General features: G+C 44.5%; 1 protein-coding gene across 2 annotated transcripts in view; it reads left to right on the top strand.

Moving 5' to 3' along the window:
• The window catches only part of SERPINE2 (serpin family E member 2), a 54,731-nt gene extending 33,744 nt beyond the window's left edge, over positions 1-20,987 (top strand). For both annotated transcript variants that reach the window (XM_075569690.1, XM_075569689.1), the window contains exons 2-9: positions 3,947-4,230; positions 5,263-5,490; positions 6,367-6,564; positions 10,095-10,290; positions 11,947-12,047; positions 17,364-17,450; positions 17,540-17,623; positions 19,890-20,987. In XM_075569690.1, coding sequence (XP_075425805.1) covers positions 3,972-4,230; positions 5,263-5,490; positions 6,367-6,564; positions 10,095-10,290; positions 11,947-12,047; positions 17,364-17,450; positions 17,540-17,623; positions 19,890-19,927 — 1,191 coding nt within the window. In that variant the 5' untranslated portion in view covers positions 3,947-3,971 and the 3' untranslated portion in view covers positions 19,928-20,987. The remainder of the gene's footprint in view (positions 1-3,946; positions 4,231-5,262; positions 5,491-6,366; positions 6,565-10,094; positions 10,291-11,946; positions 12,048-17,363; positions 17,451-17,539; positions 17,624-19,889) is intronic.
• Positions 20,988-21,388: the final 401 nt, after the last annotated feature.

Raw genomic sequence — 21,388 nt, 5'->3', positions numbered from 1 at the left:
ATTTCTCTGAGCATTACACGGTCTGACCTTGGGGTGAATTTGTTGGGACGTCCACTCTTGGGACGATTGGCAATTGTCTTGAATGCTTTCCACTTTTGAATAATCTTTCTCACTGTAGAATGATGGACTTGAAATTGTTTGGGAATGGCCTTATAACCCTTCCCAGATTGATGGGCAGCACCAATTGCTTCTCTATGATCATTGCTGATGTCTTTCCTCCTTGGCATTGTGTTAACACACACCTGAATGCTCCAGACCAGCAAACTGCTAAAACTTTGGCTTTTATAGAGGTGGCCACACTTGCTGATGATGAAGGGCATTTGATTAGCAGCACCTGTCTGCTACTTGGCATCTTAATTCCTATGGAAGCAGTAAGGGTGTACTTAGTTTTTCAAACATAGCTTCTCCATTTTGGCTTTATTTTTGTTAAATCATGACACGGTGTAATGTCTCATGTGGTGTTGTTCATCTGAGTTGTATTTACCTAATTTTTAGACCTGCTAAGGAAGAGATGATTGTTATTATTTCCTGATATGTAAAACCATGGAATTCAAAGAGGGTGTACTTTCTTTTTCACATGACTGTATAACGATGTATTATCATAAGTCTGTGCCCAAGACATACTGGAAAAAGAGAGGTAACTCTCACTGTATTTGCTGGTAAAATATTTTAAAAATATATTGTTGAATTAAACTTTTAATGAATTGACACTACATGTAGCCAAGTGGTACTAGGGAATGTACTACTGCATTGAAGTGTACAGTACATTGTATCTTTCAATACAACGTATAATTCTAGCAATGCATGCATTTTTGCTGTACGCCTCTCATAACTTCTAATTGTGGTTTGGTATTGGAGAGAACAGGTGCAAAGTGCACCCTGGTGTTCTAACACTGTTGGTGGTAAAGATGGATGCTGTGTTCAACACTGGGTCCTCGCTGCCTATTAACAGCCATCGCTTGTGACACTGCAACAGCTCGGATTATAAAGTGGCATTGAGGGGAAGAGGCGGGTGTCTGGCTTGTCAATGCTTTCATTTAAAATCACTTAAGGAGTTTACCTGGAATACTTGAGCAGTGATTTCCTTTTTGCCTCTGAATGAGCTCTGTATGTTGGGTGGGTTGTAAGGTGTCAAAGATGTCTAACAGAGTCCCTTGCTCCCCCGCCCTCCGTTGCTGAATAACATGTTAGGATAAAGTGGAATTTCTCAAACGGCTGTGTATGACCTTTAAGGCGCCTGTGAATTTGACTAGATAATTCCCTCGTGTTATAAATAGCGAGGGGAAGATGACATTTCCAGTAGGGAGGCAAAGAGGCTTTTTGTTTGTTTGAAGGGCAGGCTGGTTTGACCATTTCACTGCTTAAATGTTCTGAAATGCATGGTTTTCTGGGCCACTTCCCTGCTTTTTACCTCTCTAATCCTTTTACGGATTGCAACGTTTTCTCTTTGGAAGCCTGCACTGCATATTTTCATCCATTTTTGTTTTTACCATTTCATTATCGACTGCAGGGATGGCCAATTCCAGTCCTCAAGGGCCACCAACAGGTCAGGTTTTCAGGATATCCCTGCTTCAACACAGGTGGCTCAAGCATTCTGACCAAGCCACTGATTGAGCCACCTGTGCTGAAGCTGGGATATCCTGAAAACCTGACCTGTTGGTGGCTCTTGAGGACTGGAGTTGGCCGCCCCTGTACTGTATGGGAACTGTAATGTATAACATTTTCTCTTCAATACTTTCACTCATTGACTATTGTACAGAATCCTCTTATTAGTGTAACCCCCCCCCCAAGGGTTACTACCAATACTGGTGTATGCTGGGCCCCACCCTGGTTCCTATGGGGATCCATAGGTCACACGGGTAATTTTGAGGAGGGACTGTTCTAGAAGGTCAGGTTCCAGGAGGTCCAGAGGTGTGGAGCCTCGGGAATGTAGATGGGTATGTTAATAAGGTGATAGCATAGACCAGGCCCCTCTGTTTATGTTACAGATAGGGCCAGTACCCCTTAAGTAAGGAGCCCTTAGAGACGGAAAAAGAGTACACCATAAAGGGTCTCAATAAGAGGGTCCCCCGGTGCCTGCTGATCAGCTCTATCCGTGGATCAGAGCTAAAGTTCCCAAATCCAGACAGCAAGGTATTGGGTCAAGCACAATGAGACCTATCAGGATTTTTATTATTATAGGGGCCCGAATAGTCGGATCATTACCTCGGCAATGAAATCGGAGTACCTCCATCTAAGTGTTAAGAGTGGGCACAGGTGGAAGAGAAGTATTCGTGTCTGTCTTTGTATCAAACTCCCTGAGTTGGGGACACACAAAAAATAACAGCTGTGCTATAAAAGTTCCTGTCGCCCATTATTTCACAACCTTGCTACCTCATCGCCTGAATCCAGCCCCTGAGTCAGGGTAACCCATGCGGAGTAGCCATATAATACACCCCAATGTAACCCTCTCTGCCCGGCTTCCTAGAGAGGTTACAATAGAAAGAAGGTTATCCTTTAAAGCAGGTTTACCAACCTGAACCAGGAACCCTACTGGTTTCACGAGCACTAAGTCTTTGTCCACAAGATACTTAACCAGTGGACATAAAATGGCCGCAAGGTCAGGGCTCCCTAGGTGGGAAGAAGGGTAGCTGCGGTCATTTCAGCACCGGGGACCCATTTCCTCTGCAGGTTCTACCGGTCCTTCATGGAAGTTTAATTCCCCTGCATTACGTGGGCCAATAAGAATCTGCGGTTGACGTGGCTTCCTATTGGCTCCTGAGCCGCAAGACATTTAAATGTAAGCCTCCATGATGTTCACCCAGACAAGAATACACATGCAGCACCTAAGTATCTCGGGATGCAAATGCTATAGTGATTACACAATCGATCCTATTGTAGTCACATACTGTATGGGGCTTGAGGAGTAGCTAAGTGATATCATTTTGCAGACAATGCTACAGTATGTGCAGCACTGCTAACACTACCAGAACGTTTAGAAAAAATATTATATAGACTTTTATGTATTAAATCAACTGCTTAAACTATTCGGTTTGAATTCAGTTGTATTCGGTCTGAAGTGCCTACAGCCGTTCTGTTGTGTGTGTACTTATTTATTTATATAGTGCCACTAATGTATATAGTGCTTCACAGCAGTTATACGCATGATCCTATAAATAACAAATAATACAGTTAACACATAATGGGAAGTGCTTCAGACATAAAGGTAACATTTAGGAAGAGGAGTCCCTGCTCCGAAGAACATACAATATAATTGGTAAGTAGGAAGAACGTACAGAGACAGTAGGAGGGCGTTCTGGTAAGTGCGTCTGCAGGGGGCCAAGCTTTATGTATGAGGTGTAAAGTATCAGCCACGGAGCTACTCATACGCTTCGTTAAGCAGGTGTGTTTTAAGGTGGGTCTTAAAGGTTAATAGAGAGGGGGCTAGTCGGGTATTGAGGGGAAGTGCATTCCGGCGGTGTGGGGCAAGTCCGTGAGGAAGGTTTAAGGTGGGAGAGGGCTTTATATACAAAAGGGGGTAGAAAGAAGACATCCTTGAGCAGAAGGCAAGAGTCGGGATGGTGCATAGCGAGAAATTAGGGCTGAGATGTAAGGAGGAGAAGAGTGTAAAGCTTTAAAAGTGAGGAGGAGAATGGAGTGTGAGATGCGGGATTTGATAGAAAGTCAGGAGAGGGATTTCAGCAGCGGAGGCGCTGACATAGATTTGGGAAAGAGTAGAGTGATTCTGGCAGCAGCGTTTAGGATAGATTGTATGGGAGACAGGTGAGAGGCAGGAAGGCCGGACAGCAGGAAGTTAGAGTAATTGCGACGGGAGATAATGAGGGCCCGAGTCAGAGTTTTAGCAGCCGAGCAACAGAGGAAAGGGCGTATCTTGCAGAGGAAAAAACGCATCAATCAGCTTTTGATACTTGTCTGCACTCACAAGCATCCTCCACTCTGATTTCAGGTGGTTCCCATCGTGTTATAAGACCATGAAAAGGCACTACCCTCTTTTTTTATTCACGGCGGTGGTCATAACCTCCGTACAATCTCAGCTCAACCCCTTATCCCTTGAGGAACTCGGATCGGACATTGGAATCCAAGTGTTCAACCAGGTGGTGAAGGCCAGGCCTCAGGACAATGTGGTGGTGTCTCCTCACGGCATTGCGTCGGTGCTGGGCATGCTTCAGTTTGGGGCAGATGGAAAGACTAAGAAACAGCTGACTACAGTCATGCGGTACAAAGTGAACGGTGAGTTGTCTCGCATGTGTGGCTTTCTGTCTGAGTAGTTCAGTTCTGCAGTAGTATGACCAGTTACATCCATAAGGTACTTTAAATGAATGGCTGTGAAGTGCTTTAGTAGGTAGAGCATGTTGGTAAATATGGCACAATGTATAACAACTTTAACTACTTTATTTTATACTGCTTTTCTCTCAATGGGACTTAAAGCATTTCCCAAGGTCACAAGGACAGGGTTGCCACCTTCTGCAGAAGACTAACCTGGAGACAACATTTTTAAATTTAGCGTTGCCTTCGTCTCCTGGCATCCTACCACCATCCTCTGGCATCTCCACCTTCAACCCATCAATATGTCCATGCGGCGTCTCATGGTGCAGCGTTGCCATGACAACAGAACGCCTTATGGTGCTAGCACCACGTGACTTCATAGTGTCTCGTTGTCATGGCAATGGGCATCATGTGGCGTTCCGGTTGACATGGCAACGCAGCACCATCTGATGCCGCGCGGCCATATTGACAGGAGTTGCAGGGGAAGATACCGGGAGGATGTCGGGAGATGCCGCCACCCGGAGGTTTACTAGATAAACCCGTAGCCCGGAGATACGTGGCCAATCCCGAAGTGGTGGCAAGCCTGCACAAGGAGCTGACACCGGGAATTGATCCAGGTTCCCCCGATTCAGACTCCGTGTCATTGTTTTACAGTCGGTGTCTTTACTCGCTGAGCCGCTCCATTCTCCTGAGTACCTGGGTTCACTGGTTCTCTTTGCATTGCTCCTATCAACCTGTTTTTACTGTAATTCCTTTCCGTTTATTGGAACTTAAGTGTTATTCTAATGTAGAAAGCTTATGTAACTTGTGACAGAACACGATGTAAAGGGAAGAAGACAGTCTGGGGCTTAGTCTTAGCTGTCTCAGGGTTTGTATGGTGAGAGGGACTGATCAGCTCAGAGCATCTACACAACATACTGTAAGTGCCACGTTAATTGCAATGTAACACTAAGCCTCTTGCATACAATGTTCACTCTTTATGGGTTCTCCGTTCAGAGGTTGGCAGAACATTAAAGAAGATCAACAAGGCGATAGCGTCCAAGAAAAATAAGGATATTGTCACCACAGCAAATGCAGTGTTTGCCAACAGTGGGCTCAAAATGGAGGCCTCCTTTGTCACCAGGAATAAAGATGTCTTTCACAGCGACGTGAGAAGCGTCAACTTTGAGGATAAGGGCACAGCCGCCTCCACCATCAACCAGTGGGTGAAAAATGAAACGAGGGGTGAGCATTACCACACACGCATTAAACATGTGCAAAGTAACGGCTGTGCGGCAATACAAGAGGTAGACCATGTGATGCATCAATGAGCGACCTTTAATATCTGACTTTGTGATATAACGGCATACTATAAAGCAATTTGTATGCTGGGGCAAAACTTCCCCACTTAAAATGAAAGTATGGAAGTGAATTACTACACGCACTATTGTATACTTTACTTTTTTTAAATAACATTTTTTTTTTTGCATACATTAACTATTGTATATGTGCAAATATAGCCCGACCTCCCATTCTGGGGGAGCACACGTAAGAAACCGTTGTGCAATCCTGGCGACTTGCTAAAAATTGCCATGGTGAGCTGGGCGAGTAGGACAGTATGCAGCCCGGCACAACGTTGGGCAGTCCAGGGTACATTAGCCACAGAAAGTCTCCAGTCGCTATGAAGGTCATGGATTGGGTTGAGCTCTCTCTTCTCTTTCTTACCTTTAAACCGTAAGCAGGGACGCTAGCATGAAACGTGGCTTAACATTAAAGGTTTCTTGAGTAAAGGTTATTTATACAACTAGAGAGGTTTCCATGTAACTTTAAATATTAAATCAAAATGACTTTAAAAAAATCCTGGAACAGGATGCAGGAGTACTTTGCTTTATTTATTTATTGAGACCATATAAATAAAGGCCTCTTCCACCCATCGTGCCTTGTTGACAAGGACAACTAAGGAACTGGCGTTATTTGCAGATACATGATGTACAGTAAGCAGCTTTGTCCAATGGATCAGATGGATGTTCTGGGACGAGGCTGATTGTCCATGCCGTGCGACCTTCATCTTGTGATGAAGTAGTCCTTTACGATGGTAATATATTTCTTTTGGTCTTGCAGGAATGATCGAGAACCTTGTCTCACCTGAGATGCTGGAGAGCTCCCTGACACGGCTTGTGCTGGTCAATGCTCTGTATTTTAAGGGGCTGTGGAAATCTCGTTTTCAACCAGAAAATACAAAGAAACGCACATTTCACGGTCCAGACGGAAAGACCCATCAAGTCCCAATGCTGGCCCAGCTGTCCCTGTTCAGAAGTGGTAAGAAACAGATATTATGTTACCTTGCACATGAGCAGTTAACTTTAACACGTGTGATGGTATTGATTAACCGGGCTCCATTACGGATTTTTAAAATACACATTTGTTTTAAGTTTAACAATGTTATGCTTTGTTTGTATAGTGATTTTATAAATGCTTTTATTCTTGCGAAGCATTTAGTTAGCCACAGAACAGTATCGTCTATTCTTTTTTGATATACATCTCAAAACATGAGGAGAAAGAAACCCACATAAAGCACTCTGTGCCCAGGACATACTTGAAAACGAGAGGTAACTCTCAATGTATTACTTCCTGGTAAAATATTTTATAAATAAATAAATAACTCTAATACACGTTTTTGTATATTCGTTATTTATCAAAAATGAGAGAAATAGATCAAAAAGACAGATTAAGACCAAAGCGCGACCAACAGAAAACCTCACAAAAAATATATGCAACACAAAACCCATAGATATAGATAGAAGATGTAAGATCTAATGAAAAATTACTGACTCAAATGCTGCATATAAGGGGAAATACCCTGACACAGACAATGGGATCTGATTAGTTCCCATTGAAAGTAATGACTTGCAGGTCTAAAAAGCGCACGCATGCTGATTGGACATAAAGATACACATGATGGGACAGCACTGCAAAGCAAAACCTGTCCTGTGGCAAACATCAGTAAAAGAAATGCCAACTTTGAAGGGAGTATGGACGTGTCCCAAAAATAATGTGCCACCGTTCCCAGCAAAAAGCAAGATGTATAATAATCATGTAGTGCTTAATGATCAGAGCAAGGTCTCAAACATGCTGAGAATGTAGAAACTCAATGAGTGGTGTAAATGTTGCATATCAAAGTAGGAAAATACTCACTTAGAAATGTGAAAGTCACAAGAAAAGGTTAACCCCGTATACTCCCAGGTTGAGATGAGTTGTATCAGCTGTGTATCAGCACAGTGGCATTCTGTGCAAGCACATTTTCCAAAGCACTATGAACACTTGTAAGTATCAATAGTCATAGTCCCAAACGTTTCTGTAGTGGTAATGGGTATAAACAGGGCCACCAACAGAAATCATCAGTGAAGGAAGATAGTAAGGAATAGTGTGAGGCTAGGTCCCGGCAACACTCCACCCGCTGGTCCACAGGTCACCCGCTGAGCAATGCTACGTTCTGCTAAACAGGCTACCGGATTTCAACTATATAATCACTATTAGGGCGCAGGTTCATACTTACCCACAGGCAATACTACCAAGTATATTACACTCGTCTGGTTCTAATACTAGTTATCTCTACTCCACAACAAGTGGGTTTAAAGCAGATATAGTGATCCTATTCTTGAACCTTCTAGTCCACCTCTATTTGGTGTTCATATCGTTCTGATCACTTGGTTACTACCATTGTTTACCCATTTATTTGTTTCAGGCACATAGTTCTTATTCCTGTTTGCTTCACTGTAAATATTTATTCACTGTAAAGTCCATGTTCTATTATTTGACATTATTTTAACTTGTGTATTAAAAGTTAATTTTGAATATAGTCCAATTTACCTCACATTATAACCGAGTACAATACAGAGAGACTTTCTCTTTTGTGATTACCTCTTCTATTGATCCTGTTGATCCACCTTTTATTACTTTTACTCGCACTCGCTGAGCGAGGAGTTTACAGTTACTTGGTCACATGCGTGAGTTGCAAGGATAATCTTGGCTCCTGTGTGTTGCCTACTCCCAGTGTGACATTAATAATGCAGATCCAAATCTCAGGCAATCTTTTCTCAGATGTGGGGGTCAAGTTGTTGGTACCTCAATGTATAAAAAAGTAGCGGGGGGCCATTGCGCAGATCCAAAAAAAAATATAAACTTTACGCTTAAAAAATATATAAAAAACGCACTCGCCTTCTGTGCAGTAATAAACGGCATTTAACACTTAATGTGCTTCATTGATGCGGACTAGCTCACAGCTACCGGTCATGGAGTGGCGCCCTACCCGGCGTCCTCCTTGGGCTCCGTGATGTCGCGAACGTGTCTCCTGCCTGCAGCTTTTTGGAGCGGCGTCTCAGCCCTGCCGGCGTCTCCCTGGGCTCCGCGACGTCACTTCCAGGTTCGGCTCTCACCGCTGGGTAACGCGTCTCAAGTGTAGAGTCACAGGGGGCTTTCACCCTACGCGTTTTAGTGACAGCCCCCTGAGATCTGGATATGCAGGATTAATTTGTCACAGTGTGACTAGGAAACACACACTGTAGGAGCCAAGATTATCCTTTCAACTCACGCATATGATTGCACCAACACTTAGATTTGTTTTCACTGGTTATACTTTTCTTTGAATATTAAACTAGTCATAACATTCACAGGTGAACATACTGCTGCAGAGATACATTGATTGAAGGTTGTTTCAACTCCTTTACCAACTGTTATTTTAGAAGTAATTTATTTAGTATGTGAATACTGTAAATCGTCACACATCCTGTTACATCTGTTACCTTTCATGTAAAGATACCTCCTCACAATAGTATATATTTAGTTCCTTTCACCTGATTTGTTGTTCCACACGTGCAGGGCCGGTGCCACCACTAGGCGACTTAGGCAGTCGCCTAGGGTGGCACATTTTGGGCGGTGGAGGAGGACGGCAGGAGCGGAGCAGGGCGGCGGGAGGACTATGTGAGAGCAGCAGGGTGGCACAGGAGGACGGCCGGGTAGGAGCGCGCCCCAGTGGTCCGACTTGGAGTTCTTTACTGACTTCCGGTATCTGCCGCAGCTACAGCCCCCGTCATCCTGTGCCGTTCTGCTCCGCTCATATGGTCCTAGGTCCTCTTCTCCCGCCGCCTTCCACCTCTGTTGCCCTGCTCCTCATGTTCTCCGCCCTCTTCTGCTGCCCACCATCCTCCTCCTCCTCCTCTGCTGCCCTGCTCCTCATGTTCTCCGCCCTCTTCTGCTGCCCACCATCCTCCTCCTCCTCCTCTGCTGCCCTGCTCCTCATGTTCTCCGCCCTCTTCTGCTGCCCACCATCCTCCTCCTCCTCCTCCTCCTCTGCTGCCCTGCTCCACTGAAGCCTGGTAGGTGAGAGGTAGAAAAGGGAGGGAGGAGGGGAGTGCATCTCTTAGCTGGGACAAACCGGCGGAGGGTCAAACACGGCTTTTTGTCACGTTTATGAGGTTTTTCTCTGAATATTCGTTGACCTCGAACTGATGACGGACCTTCAGCTTCTCCTGTATGCATCACAGAGATTTTGTAGAGTTGGTTTTATCCCGGTTAACTCCATAACTGTAGTGCAGGGGCGGGCAACTCCAGTTCTCAAGAGCCACCAACAGGTCCGGTTTTCAGGATATCCCTGCTTCAGCACAGGTGGCTCAGTCTGTGACTGAGCCACCTGGGCTATCCTGAAAACCGGACCTGTTGGTGGCTCTTAAGGACTGAAGTTGCCCGCCCCTGCTGTAGAGGTTGCAGGAAATTTCATAATACATAATTATAATAATAATACATAATTTCATGAGTAATGGTGAAAAACTGTTTTTCTTTTTATTTTGCAGGCTCTGCAAGCACACCCAGTGGTCTCTGGTACAATGTAATTGAGCTTCCCTATCATGGCGGGAGCCTGAGCATGCTGGTAGCGCTACCCACGGATGAGAACACCCCACTCTCTGCCATCATTCCCCACATTAGCACCAAAACCCTGCAGAGCTGGATGACCATGTCACCAAAGAGAGTGCAGCTCATTTTACCCAAGTGAGTGAAGTATGAGAGAGATTTAATCAATGTTATTGCCTTTCCTTATACTGATGCAACACTTCTAGAAATAAACTTTTAATGTATGTACTGCACAGGGAAATGTTTAAATATTGTAAAGGGGGGAAAAAAACTACATTTATCTGATCTATTTCAATAAATGATGCTGCCATTACTAGCAGAACACCTCTATGCAAAAGGTCTGTTTGGGTCCCGCAGATTATTTCAGAGCTGTCCCTATTGAAGCATAATGGAAAGAATCTCACCTTGCAGCCCTTACACCTTGCAGCCCTTACACCTTGCAGCCCTTACACCTTGCAGCCCTTACACCTTGCAGCCCTTACACCTTGCAGCCCTTACACCTTGCAGCCCTCACACCTTGCAGCCCTCACACCTTGCAGCCCTCACACCTTGCAGCCCTCACACCTTGCAGCCCTCACACCTTGCAGCCCTCACACCTTGCAGCCCTCACACCTTGCTGCCCTCACACCTTGCTGCCCTCACACCTTGCTGCCCTCACACCTTGCTGCCCTCACACCTTGCTGCCCTCACACCTTGCTGCCCTCACACCTTGCTGCCCTCACACCTTACATACAGCACTTACACCTTACATACAGCACTTACACCTTACATACAGCACTTACACCTTACATACAGCCCTCACACCTTACATACAGCACTTACACCTTACATACAGCACTTACACCTTGCAGCCCTCACACCTTGCAGCCCTTACACTTTGCAGCCCTCACAATTATGCTCTTTAGAGGCAAAAATGTTGCACTTCACACGAATCAATAATGTTTATGATGTACAGTACCGTCTCACAAACATCTAGTACACGCACCTCACTTAAATATTAGGAGGCTGCCGCAGGGAACAGAATCCTGGGACTTTAGGTAAGAATGTTCAGACCTTTTGTGTTCTGGAACATACCCTTTCCCCTTCATTTAAATTCTACTATTTAGGGATTTACCCAATTTGGCATGTGTTGGACATCTTTATAGAGACTACGGGTTTCATTCTTTATACACCGAGGGGGCTGTTTTGTTACGTTTCCAGCTGAAAATCTCCACTGTGGCCTATGCAGTGTAGAATAAGGCCCTAAAGTAACTAACTTTCAGTCTGATTTGCATCTGTGGATGAAAGGTTAAAGTAAGTGAACGTGACCAGACAGGAGAATATAATGCCATGTGCGGTATCGGTTAGAACACTTTTTCATTCTGCGTGGATTTAATCTACAAGCTGTGAGGTGCACTATTAGGCTGCTGCCATAGCGTGCCGTCGTGAACAACCTGCAGTACCTCTGTATTGCTGGCCATAGTGCCCGCGAGGTAGCGCCATGGCACGGAAGGATTTTGAAGAGACCAAAAAAACAAATTCCGTGTCACGTGAGTGGTTCAACCAATGAGGGGGAACCAACATGGTGACGCCTCCCCGTCGTGAGCGAATCCGAGTCCGCAGACCGCTGAGACGACAGGCGCGCGCGACTCCATACGTTCCGTGGCCCGCGCCTGCAATATATCCAAGGTCTTGACCTCTGCCGTTTTATGGCAGTGTTTCAGGCCGTGGATATCACACTCCATGCTTTTATACGGCCTATATTTTATAGGACATGTACAGAGGGGCCTCTTTAATTTCGGATGGTTTCTCCAGGTTTACTGTGGAAGCGGAGACGGATCTGAAGGAGCCTCTGCAAAACCTGGGTATAACCGAGATGTTCGATTCCTCAAAGGCTAACTTTGCAAAGATAACAAGTAGGTCCATATTGTATACAAGTGTGTGTGTGTGTGTGTGTGTGTGTGTGTGTGTGTGTGTGTGTGTGTGTGTGTGTGTGTGTGTGTGTGTGTGTGTGTGTGTGTGTGTGTGTGTGTGTGTGTGTGTGTGTGTGTGTGTGTGTGTGTGTGTGTGTGTTTATCAATACGCCGACAGGTTTTGTTGTTGTTTTTGTTTTAATATCCCATGCAGTTTTTTAATGCTGCCCTTTTGGCCGTTTAACTTCTGGTGTTGTATGACATACAAATGAATTGCAGACCCACCCAGCACTGAAGTGGTTGAACAAATCACCCACATAAATGATCAAGCCTCCCTTGGGTATACAGACACACATCTGTTACTCCCACCTCATCCTATGCTAGTGTCCCCTGAAAATGAAAGCTGAATGTTAGGGGCGCCCTTAACTGTTAATGCTGACAGCAGACCAAGGAATGAGTCCAGCACGGAGGAAATGCACAGAGCTCGTGTGTGTGCGAGCGACCAGAATGAGATGAACCCATCCTCTCTGTCCTGTCTCTGGGCCTGATCCATCATTCCTTACTGGCATATCTTTCTAGAGGTGGCTGGAAGAATCAGAACAGACGCAGGGAACTTGTACTGTATGTAATCAACTGTATGCAATAGTAAAGCACAAGTACAACTAACTTCTTGCATGGGAAACATGGAATGACATCAGCAGACCTCCGTTGTTTCTCTCCGTTAGAAGCGGTCATGCGATACAGTAGATTCAAAACAACTAACGTGGATCTCAGCAGCTTCTAGATGCAAGCGCTGACTGCTGTGCCCCCATATAACACCAGAATGTAACTAAAATAGACAAGTTAATAAACTGCATTGGGATTCTATGCAATCATTTATTCTAGAGACTGTTGCAATAATCCCTCATGAGTTTGGACACCATAACTAACACCAAAGACAATCTGATAGGATGTCTATGTAATGAGATAATATTGCATTTCAGAGATTGCATGACTGCATACTAATGTAGACTGCTCATTGTGTGGGTTACTGTCTCAAAGGTTCAAAGCTGGGGGAAAAAAACGAAATAAATACTCCATGGGAAAAATAAGTGCTCTATCTATAGACTCTTTTCACTTGATAAAGACCAAGGCAGGTTGAAACGTCGTAGCAATATTTGGCTAATAAATAGTTTGAAAAACCTGCAGTGCCCTGTGATGCTTTTCTGTATCATGCACCCTGGATTACTTACAGACTATCCCTGATTGCAGGCGCACTATATCATGCCTGGATTACTTACGGGCTGTCCCTGATTGCAGGCGCACTATATCATGCCTGGATTACTTACGGGCTGTCCCTGATTGCAGGCGCACTATATCATGCCTGGATTACTTACAGGCTGTCCCTGATTGCAGGCGCACTATATCATGCCTGGATTACTTACAGGCTGTCCCTGATTGCAGGCGCACTATATCATGCCTGGATTACTTACAGACTATCCCTGATTGCGGGCGCACTATATCATGCCTGGATTACTTACAGGCTGTCCCTGATTGCAGGCGCACTATATCATGCCTGGATTACTTACAGGCTGTCCCTGATTGCAGGCGCACTATATCATGCCTGGATTACTTACAGGCTGTCCCTGATTGCAGGCGCACTATATCATGCCTGGATTACTTACAGGCTGTCCCTGATTGCAGGCGCACTATATCATGCCTGGATTACTTACAGGCTATCCCTGATTGCAGGTGCACTATATCATGCCTGGATTACTTACAGACTATCCCTGATTGCAGGCGCACTATATCATGCCTGGATTACTTACAGACTATCCCTGATTGCGGGCGCACTATATCATGCCTGGATTACTTACAGGCTGTCCCTGATTGCAGGCGCACTATATCATGCCTGGATTACTTACAGGCTATCCCTGATTGCAGGTGCACTATATCATGCCTGGATTACTTACAGACTATCCCTGATTGCAGGCGCACTATATCATGCCTGGATTACTTACAGACTGTCCCTGATTGCAGGCGCACTATATCATGCACCCTGGATTACTTACAGACTGTCCCTGATTGCAGGCGCACTATATCATGCCTGGATTACTTACAGACTGTCCCTGATTGCAGGCGCACTATATCATGCCTGGATTACTTACAGACTGTCCCTGATTGCAGGCGCACTATATCATGCACCCTGGATTACTTACAGACTGTCCCTGATTGCAGGCGCACTATATCATGCACCCTGGATTACTTACAGACTGTCCCTGATTGCAGGCGCACTATATCATGCACCCTGGATTACTTACAGGCTGTCCCTGATTGCAGGCGCACTATATCATGCCTGGATTACTTACAGGCTGTCCCTGATTGCAGGCGCACTATATCATGCCTGGATTACTTACAGACTGTCCCTGATTGCAGGCGCACTATATCATGCACCCTGGATTACTTACAGACTGTCCCTGATTGCAGGCGCACTATATCATGCCTGGATTACTTACAGACTGTCCCTGATTGCAGGCGCACTATATCATGCACCCTGGATTACTTACAGGCTGTCCCTGATTGCAGGCGCACTATATCATGCCTGGATTACTTACAGGCTGTCCCTGATTGCAGGCGCACTATATCATGCCTGGATTACTTACAGGCTGTCCCTGATTGCAGGCGCACTATATCATGCCTGGATTACTTACAGGCTGTCCCTGATTGCAGGCGCACTATATCATGCCTGGATTACTTACAGGCTGTCCCTGATTGCAGGCGCACTATATCATGCACCCTGGATTACTTACAGACTGTCCCTGATTGCAGGCGCACTATATCATGCCTGGATTACTTACAGACTGTCCCTGATTGCAGGCGCACTATATCATGCCTGGATTACTTACAGACTGTCCCTGATTGCAGGCGCACTATATCATGCACCCTGGATTACTTACAGACTGTCCCTGATTGCAGGCGCACTATATCATGCACCCTGGATTACTTACAGACTGTCCCTGATTGCAGGCGCACTATATCATGCCTGGATTACTTACAGGCTGTCCCTGATTGCAGGCGCACTATATCATGCACCCTGGATTACTTACAGACTGTCCCTGATTGCAGGCGCACTATATCATGCACCCTGGATTACTTACAGACTGTCCCTGATTGCAGGCGCACTATATCATGCCTGGATTACTTACAGGCTGTCCCTGATTGCAGGCGCACTATATCATGCCTGGATTACTTACAGGCTGTCCCTGATTGCAGGCGCACTATATCATGCACCCTGGATTACTTACAGACTGTCCCTGATTGCAGGCGCACTATATCATGCCTGGATTACTTACAGGCTGTCCCTGATTGCAGGCGCACTATATCATGCCTGGATTACTTACAGACTATCCCTGATTGCAGGCGCACTGGTAACTGTATTTCTTGATTTTGTTACGGTGCGCAGCAGACTTCCCTATTTTGCATATCTGTAGACTCGATATAATTTTTTTAAAAGTGTGTGTGTGTCAGCCCTTTCTGATTTGCAGAATATTAAACACATTTATTGTGGCAACAGTAAAAATAAAAAAATAAAAATCCGCGTTTCGGACCCTTGTCGTCGATTTTTACTCTTCACGCAATAAATGTGAATAATGTTTTGCAAATCTGAAGCTGCGCTTAAAGTCCCTGGCGACGCGACGTCGCTCTGCATCAAATACATTGACTCCGTCACAAGCGCTTATAGTAAGCGCGACGGAGAGGCTAAAAAATGTTGAAGCCGGGTAAGTTTGATTTTGAAATTTTTTTTTAGAGACAGTCGCCACATGTGACTGTCTCTAAACCAATCAGAGACCGCGGCCCGCCCCCTTTCGTGACGTCGCTGGCGACAGTCGCTGAAAATCTAATTATAACTTTTGCTGGTGGCGACGGCGACGTCATCGGTCGCGTCGCCAGCGCTATAAGCGCGGCCTGAGTCTGCTGACTCCCCCCCACCCCGCATATACTGTATACTGTTTTGTCATGTACCACAGTAGATGACGTGATTAGTGCTTATCCACCCAGTACTTGTACATTTAAATCTCCCCAGAAAAGACTTTCCTTGCTTGTAACATTATACTTCTGCGGAAAGGAGTCATTTTTCCATGCCCGGCGCGGCCCATCGAGATGTGTGTCCCACGTTTTATTTATTGCCCTCTGGCGCCTCCTGCTGTCTTACAGTAGCATTGTGCAGCCACTTCGCAGTGTACTTCCTATTTTCTACAAGCACAAGTAGGAGACTAGGATTGCATGGCGAGATCTGTGTTAATTCTGGGATTCGGCATCACTCAGCTGCAGATATACATGTTCTTGGGCACTATGCTAATCTGACATTTGAGCGAGATCCTTTGTAGGTTGCGATACCCTTTAATGGAAGAAGATCTTCTTTTATATTTTGAAACTGCAGGCGTCTCGTCATCAGATCAGACTGAGACTTGTGCAGTCTCAGTAGAAAACCCTGCACAATTGATAAGTTGGTCCATTAAAAAGTAGTACAACCAACAAAGTGTCTTACTGTTTCTTGAACCTACTAGCACTTCTACTTTTTTTTTCTTTTTTTTTTAAGTATATCGTTGATTTAACATTTCTTGACTTAAACCCTATTGCCACCTTTCTTGCTTAAAAATAAACAAACATCTTTGTGTTTTAATCCTGTATGGCAAGAGACCTGCAATATATTGCAGAGCAATGCTAGTCCCTCTTGTAGAAAAGGGGTTAATTGTGGTGCATCATTTGTAAAAGCGAGTGCTTGGGGTTCTCATTGTACGCAGGGTTGCCACCTCTCCAGGTTTGACCCCGGAGACTCCAGGTCTTGGGCACTTCCGGGCTACGGGTTTAGCCCGTCAATCTTCGGGTAGCGGAGGGGTGCGGCGGGTTCTCCGGTATTCTTCTGCAACTCCCCCTCCAACTGCAGTGAACGTGGCTGTGCGGCGTGAAATGATGCCGCGTTGCCATGACACCGGGACGCTACGTGACATCACGTAGCGTCCCGTTGTCATGGCAACACCGGCGTCATTTGACACCGCGCAGCCATGTTCACTGCAGTTGGAAGGGGAGTTGCAGCAGGATGCCGGGAGACACCGCCGCACCAAGTACGTGACTTAAAAAAATTAAAAATAATTTTAAAAAAATAAAAATTTGATTGGCCTCCAGTAGAAGGTGGCAACCCTGATTGTACGGTATGTTGAATTTTTCATTTTTCACCAGCACTGGGAATGTGGTGTCGTGTGTCGTGTGTGTGTGCTGGCGTGCGCGCGTGTCGGTAGTTTAGTGGTAATACCTATTTTTCGTTCTTTCCAAAACCAGGGTCTGAGGATATCTACGTATCTCACATGCTACAGAAAGCTAAAATAGAAGTGAATGAGGACGGGACAAAGGCCTCGGCTGCCACAAGTAAGATGGCGGCATTCATTATCCGGCCACTGGTTTTCTAGCGACGACACAGATTTTAAAGGTTAACATTTCTCTTATTTCACCTGCAGCTGCAATTTTAATAGCAAGATCCTCACCTCCCTGGTTTATAGTGGAGAGACCCTTTTTGTTCTTCATCAGGCATAACCCTACAGGTGAGTAATACCTTGTAATCTATTCCGTGCTAGCGGAACCTGCAAAAGCTTCTCATTCATCCCACCAAGCAGGTCCTTCCAGCAATAGTGAGGGTGGGGTATATAGTCTTTAAAAGAGTGTGATATCCACTGTTGCACAAGTCATGCAGTAGGATTATATTGCACATGAAAATGTCTTTGTTCATTTGTGCATCCAATAATATCCCAATTTAAAGCAGCAATACGTTAAAAATAAAAAATAAAAGAAAGATGTATTTGAACTGTTTGTTTCAGCTGTAGGGAATCCCCTGCTTCCAGGTGCCGTTATCTACATCCAGGGAACTGTGTGCCTAACATAATGGCAGCATTTACATGTCTCATGTCACGAGGGCCAATAGGAAGTTGTGACGTCATCTGGTTCGGCTTCCTATTGGTCCGCGTGCCCAGGACACTTAAACTCCACAGATATACCGCCCCCCACCCCCCCCTCCTACAGAGGTAAGTATCTCCAGAAGCAGGGGGTCCGTGCTGCTGAAATGAATGGAAAAAATTGAAATTAAACCTGTATTGCTGCATTTAAACACTTTTTCATGTTAATCTAAAATACTTAATGCAGCAAAACATGAGAAATCCTGTGTTTTTTTAAATCCGTTCTGTAGTATAGATAAATTACTCTTTAAAAAATAAATAAATTAAAAAAAAACTCCTAATGCCAATTGAGATATATATATATATATATATTATACTGTATATTAAAGAATATCACTTGTGAGCACATTCACATGTCTTAGACAGGTCTGCAACACTGCCTTTCAACCATTATCACCCAGCATACAGTGCTCCCACTGCAGCAAGGGATTCTGGGAAATGACACGCAAATGAGCACACAATGTGTCACCTTTTGCCTGGAATATACATTCACATGGAGCCCATTTAAGCTGATGCATCGCCGCTCACACAGCTTTTAAGCACAGCATGGGACTAGCAAAGCAAGTACAGACCACTCACAGACATGTTCCAATCTTGATGGGTATCATCAGTGTGAGGTTGGTCTATACTTGCTTTGAAATATTTCTAGGCTGGGTAGGTTTACCATATACATTTTAAGTTATGGTGGGTGAAAAAGGCGACAGAAAACCTCCACCGTTAGCATATAGCAATAAAGAATATCACTTGTGAGCACATTCACGTCTTAGACAGGTCTGTAACAGTGTGTGTGTGTGTGTGTGTGTGTATGTGTGTGTGTGTATATATATATATATATATATATATATATATATATATATATATATATATTCTCTTTTGAAACAGACTCTACATGCTCCTTTTTTGAGCTCTGTCCTTTGACAACAAAGTATCACAACCAGATCTGTTTCTGTGTTCCAAACAGCAGACTCTCTAAGAAAGCATTATATAAAGCTTTGTAATATAATATTGCATTGCAGCTACAGCACAAAATCAGATGGCGGCCATTTCGTTAGGCACATTATCAGGACTGTTCCAGATTTATAACAGGATCACCAAACCAGTGCCTGTTTAGATAATACTGTAGAATTGTACATTGTCACACGCTTTTACATATAAAAATAAGAGAGGGAAAAAATGGGGGAAGTAGTATTTGTTGCTTTAAACGCTAGAAATATGTACCTTCACTTGTGAAAATGTCTGGACACCCCACTAACCCTTGTTACCCGTAAAATTGCAATACTGCCATTAAAACCGTTTCCAATGTTATCACTGCCGGGACCAATATACTGTAGTGCCGACAAGTATTCTAAAACTTCTAAAACTTATCTGGGGCAATCACCAACAAGACCCAGGTACATGCTGGGTACATGCTGGGTGCATGCTGCAATATTTCAGTGACATTTCTGCAGACAGACTAATGGCCCATTGGATTAACAGCGGGGGTCCCTGGCAGTCCCATTCAGTTTGAATGGGACTGCCAGGGACCCCCGCTGTGTTAATCCTATGGGCCATTAGTCTGTCTGCAGAAATGGCACTGAAATGTTGCAGCATGTACCCAGCATGTACCTGGGTCTTGTTGGTGATTGCCCCAGATAAGTTTTAGAATACTCGTTGGCACACCTGGGATCCCTGCAATGATGAAAGAGCGGAGGGTATTATTATATCAAGTACTGCACTGGGGGTGTCATGAAACCATAGAAACCATTTCCAGACAAGTGTGAGCTGTCTCAGATTAGCGCTGCCCACAGGTAATGTTACCAGGAGGGATGGCTGCATTTAATCTATGGCTGCCACATCGCTCACTGTTTATCTCTCCCAGGTGCGGTGCTGTTCACAGGACAAATAAACAAGCCTTGAGAAAGATGCCAAGATAGCGTTCACCCGCCGGATCCTGCATCTTGGTTCCAATGTTTAGATATTTTGTACAGTGCTATAGTTTTTTTTTTTGTGACGTCTTCTTTTTAAACAGGAAGGTTTAAATTAACTTTTTTTTGTTGGTATGTTATAATTTGGAAACTCAAGTTGGCGGTACACTTTTTTTTGGGGGGGGGGGGTTGTTTTTTAACTACTTGAAAGTTTGTATTTTTATTAAAGTATTTTTTGTCTTTTTAATGTATTCTTTTAACCCCTATTCTGTATCCAGCTGTTCTTTGCAATGTGTACTGGGGCTCAATGGCACTGATAGAATTAAAGACTGATTTTAACCATGCAGTATTGGTGGCAGGAGGTACGCTCCATTTTTAGCAGTGAAAGGTAAAACTGTGGCCCAAATTTCTATATCAAGAATCATTTTGTATTAACATATTTTCTAGGTATTCCAAGACGTCCTGTTTCCTTCCTGGCTTGTAAATCTTGTCTAAATTGCATTGTACTGTTTTATATTTGCCTGTTACACACGACGACGCCTGTGTTCATTAAAAATAAACACAAGGAATTAACACTTTGTATGGAGAATCTCATGTATTAGAGCAGGGGCGGACAACGCAAGTCTTCAAGGGCCACCAGCAGGTCAGTTTTTCAGGATATCCTTGCTTCAGCACAGGTGGCTCAGCCTTTGAGCCACTGATTGAGCCACCTGTGCTGAAGCGGGGATATCCTGAAAACCTGACCTGTTGATGGCTCTTGAAGACCGGAGTAGCCCACCCCTGTTTTTAGACGCACTGAAAATAAAGTCATGTTAAAATTACAAAATGTATGTGATGAGGTTTATTTTCTCTACTGTTATCTTGAAGTTATAGACGAGGTCTGAGCTGGGTGCCTGGCCTGTATGTATCAAGGTGCAATAATGGGCAAACAACTCCACCAGGTGCCTCAAAGACAACGATATTTGATACATCTGCAGCAATGTTTTTGCTTTCATACATATGCCTCACTATGTTCATTAAATTAAGAAATAAAACGTGTTTGCTTCAAATAATTCTCCTGAAGTTGGTCAAATTGTGGCTTGGAATAAATGGGCTTCAAGCAGCAATACAGGTTACATTATTATTATTAAAAGAAAAAAATATTTTTTTTATTATTATTATTACTACTACAGGATTGAAGCTGTGTTCATTTCAGCTCCGGGGACCCCCTGCTTCCAGAGATACTGTCCTCCGTAGGGGGTGCCGGTATATCTGTGTAGTTTAAATGTCCCGGTCACGCTGGCCAATAGGAAGATGCAAGGGATGATGTCACCGCCTCCTATTGGCTCGCGTGACGTGGGACATTCAAACGTTGCCATTATGTTAGGCACACCGTTTCTCTGACTGCAGAAATACCGGCACTGCTACAAAGGTAAGTATCTCTGGAAGCAGGGGGTCCCTGGTGCTGAAATTA

This window comes from Ascaphus truei, chromosome 14 (assembly GCF_040206685.1).
Source record: "Ascaphus truei isolate aAscTru1 chromosome 14, aAscTru1.hap1, whole genome shotgun sequence".
Taxonomy (NCBI): Eukaryota; Metazoa; Chordata; class Amphibia; order Anura; family Ascaphidae; genus Ascaphus; species Ascaphus truei.
This window is presented reverse-complemented; position numbering and strand designations above follow the sequence as displayed.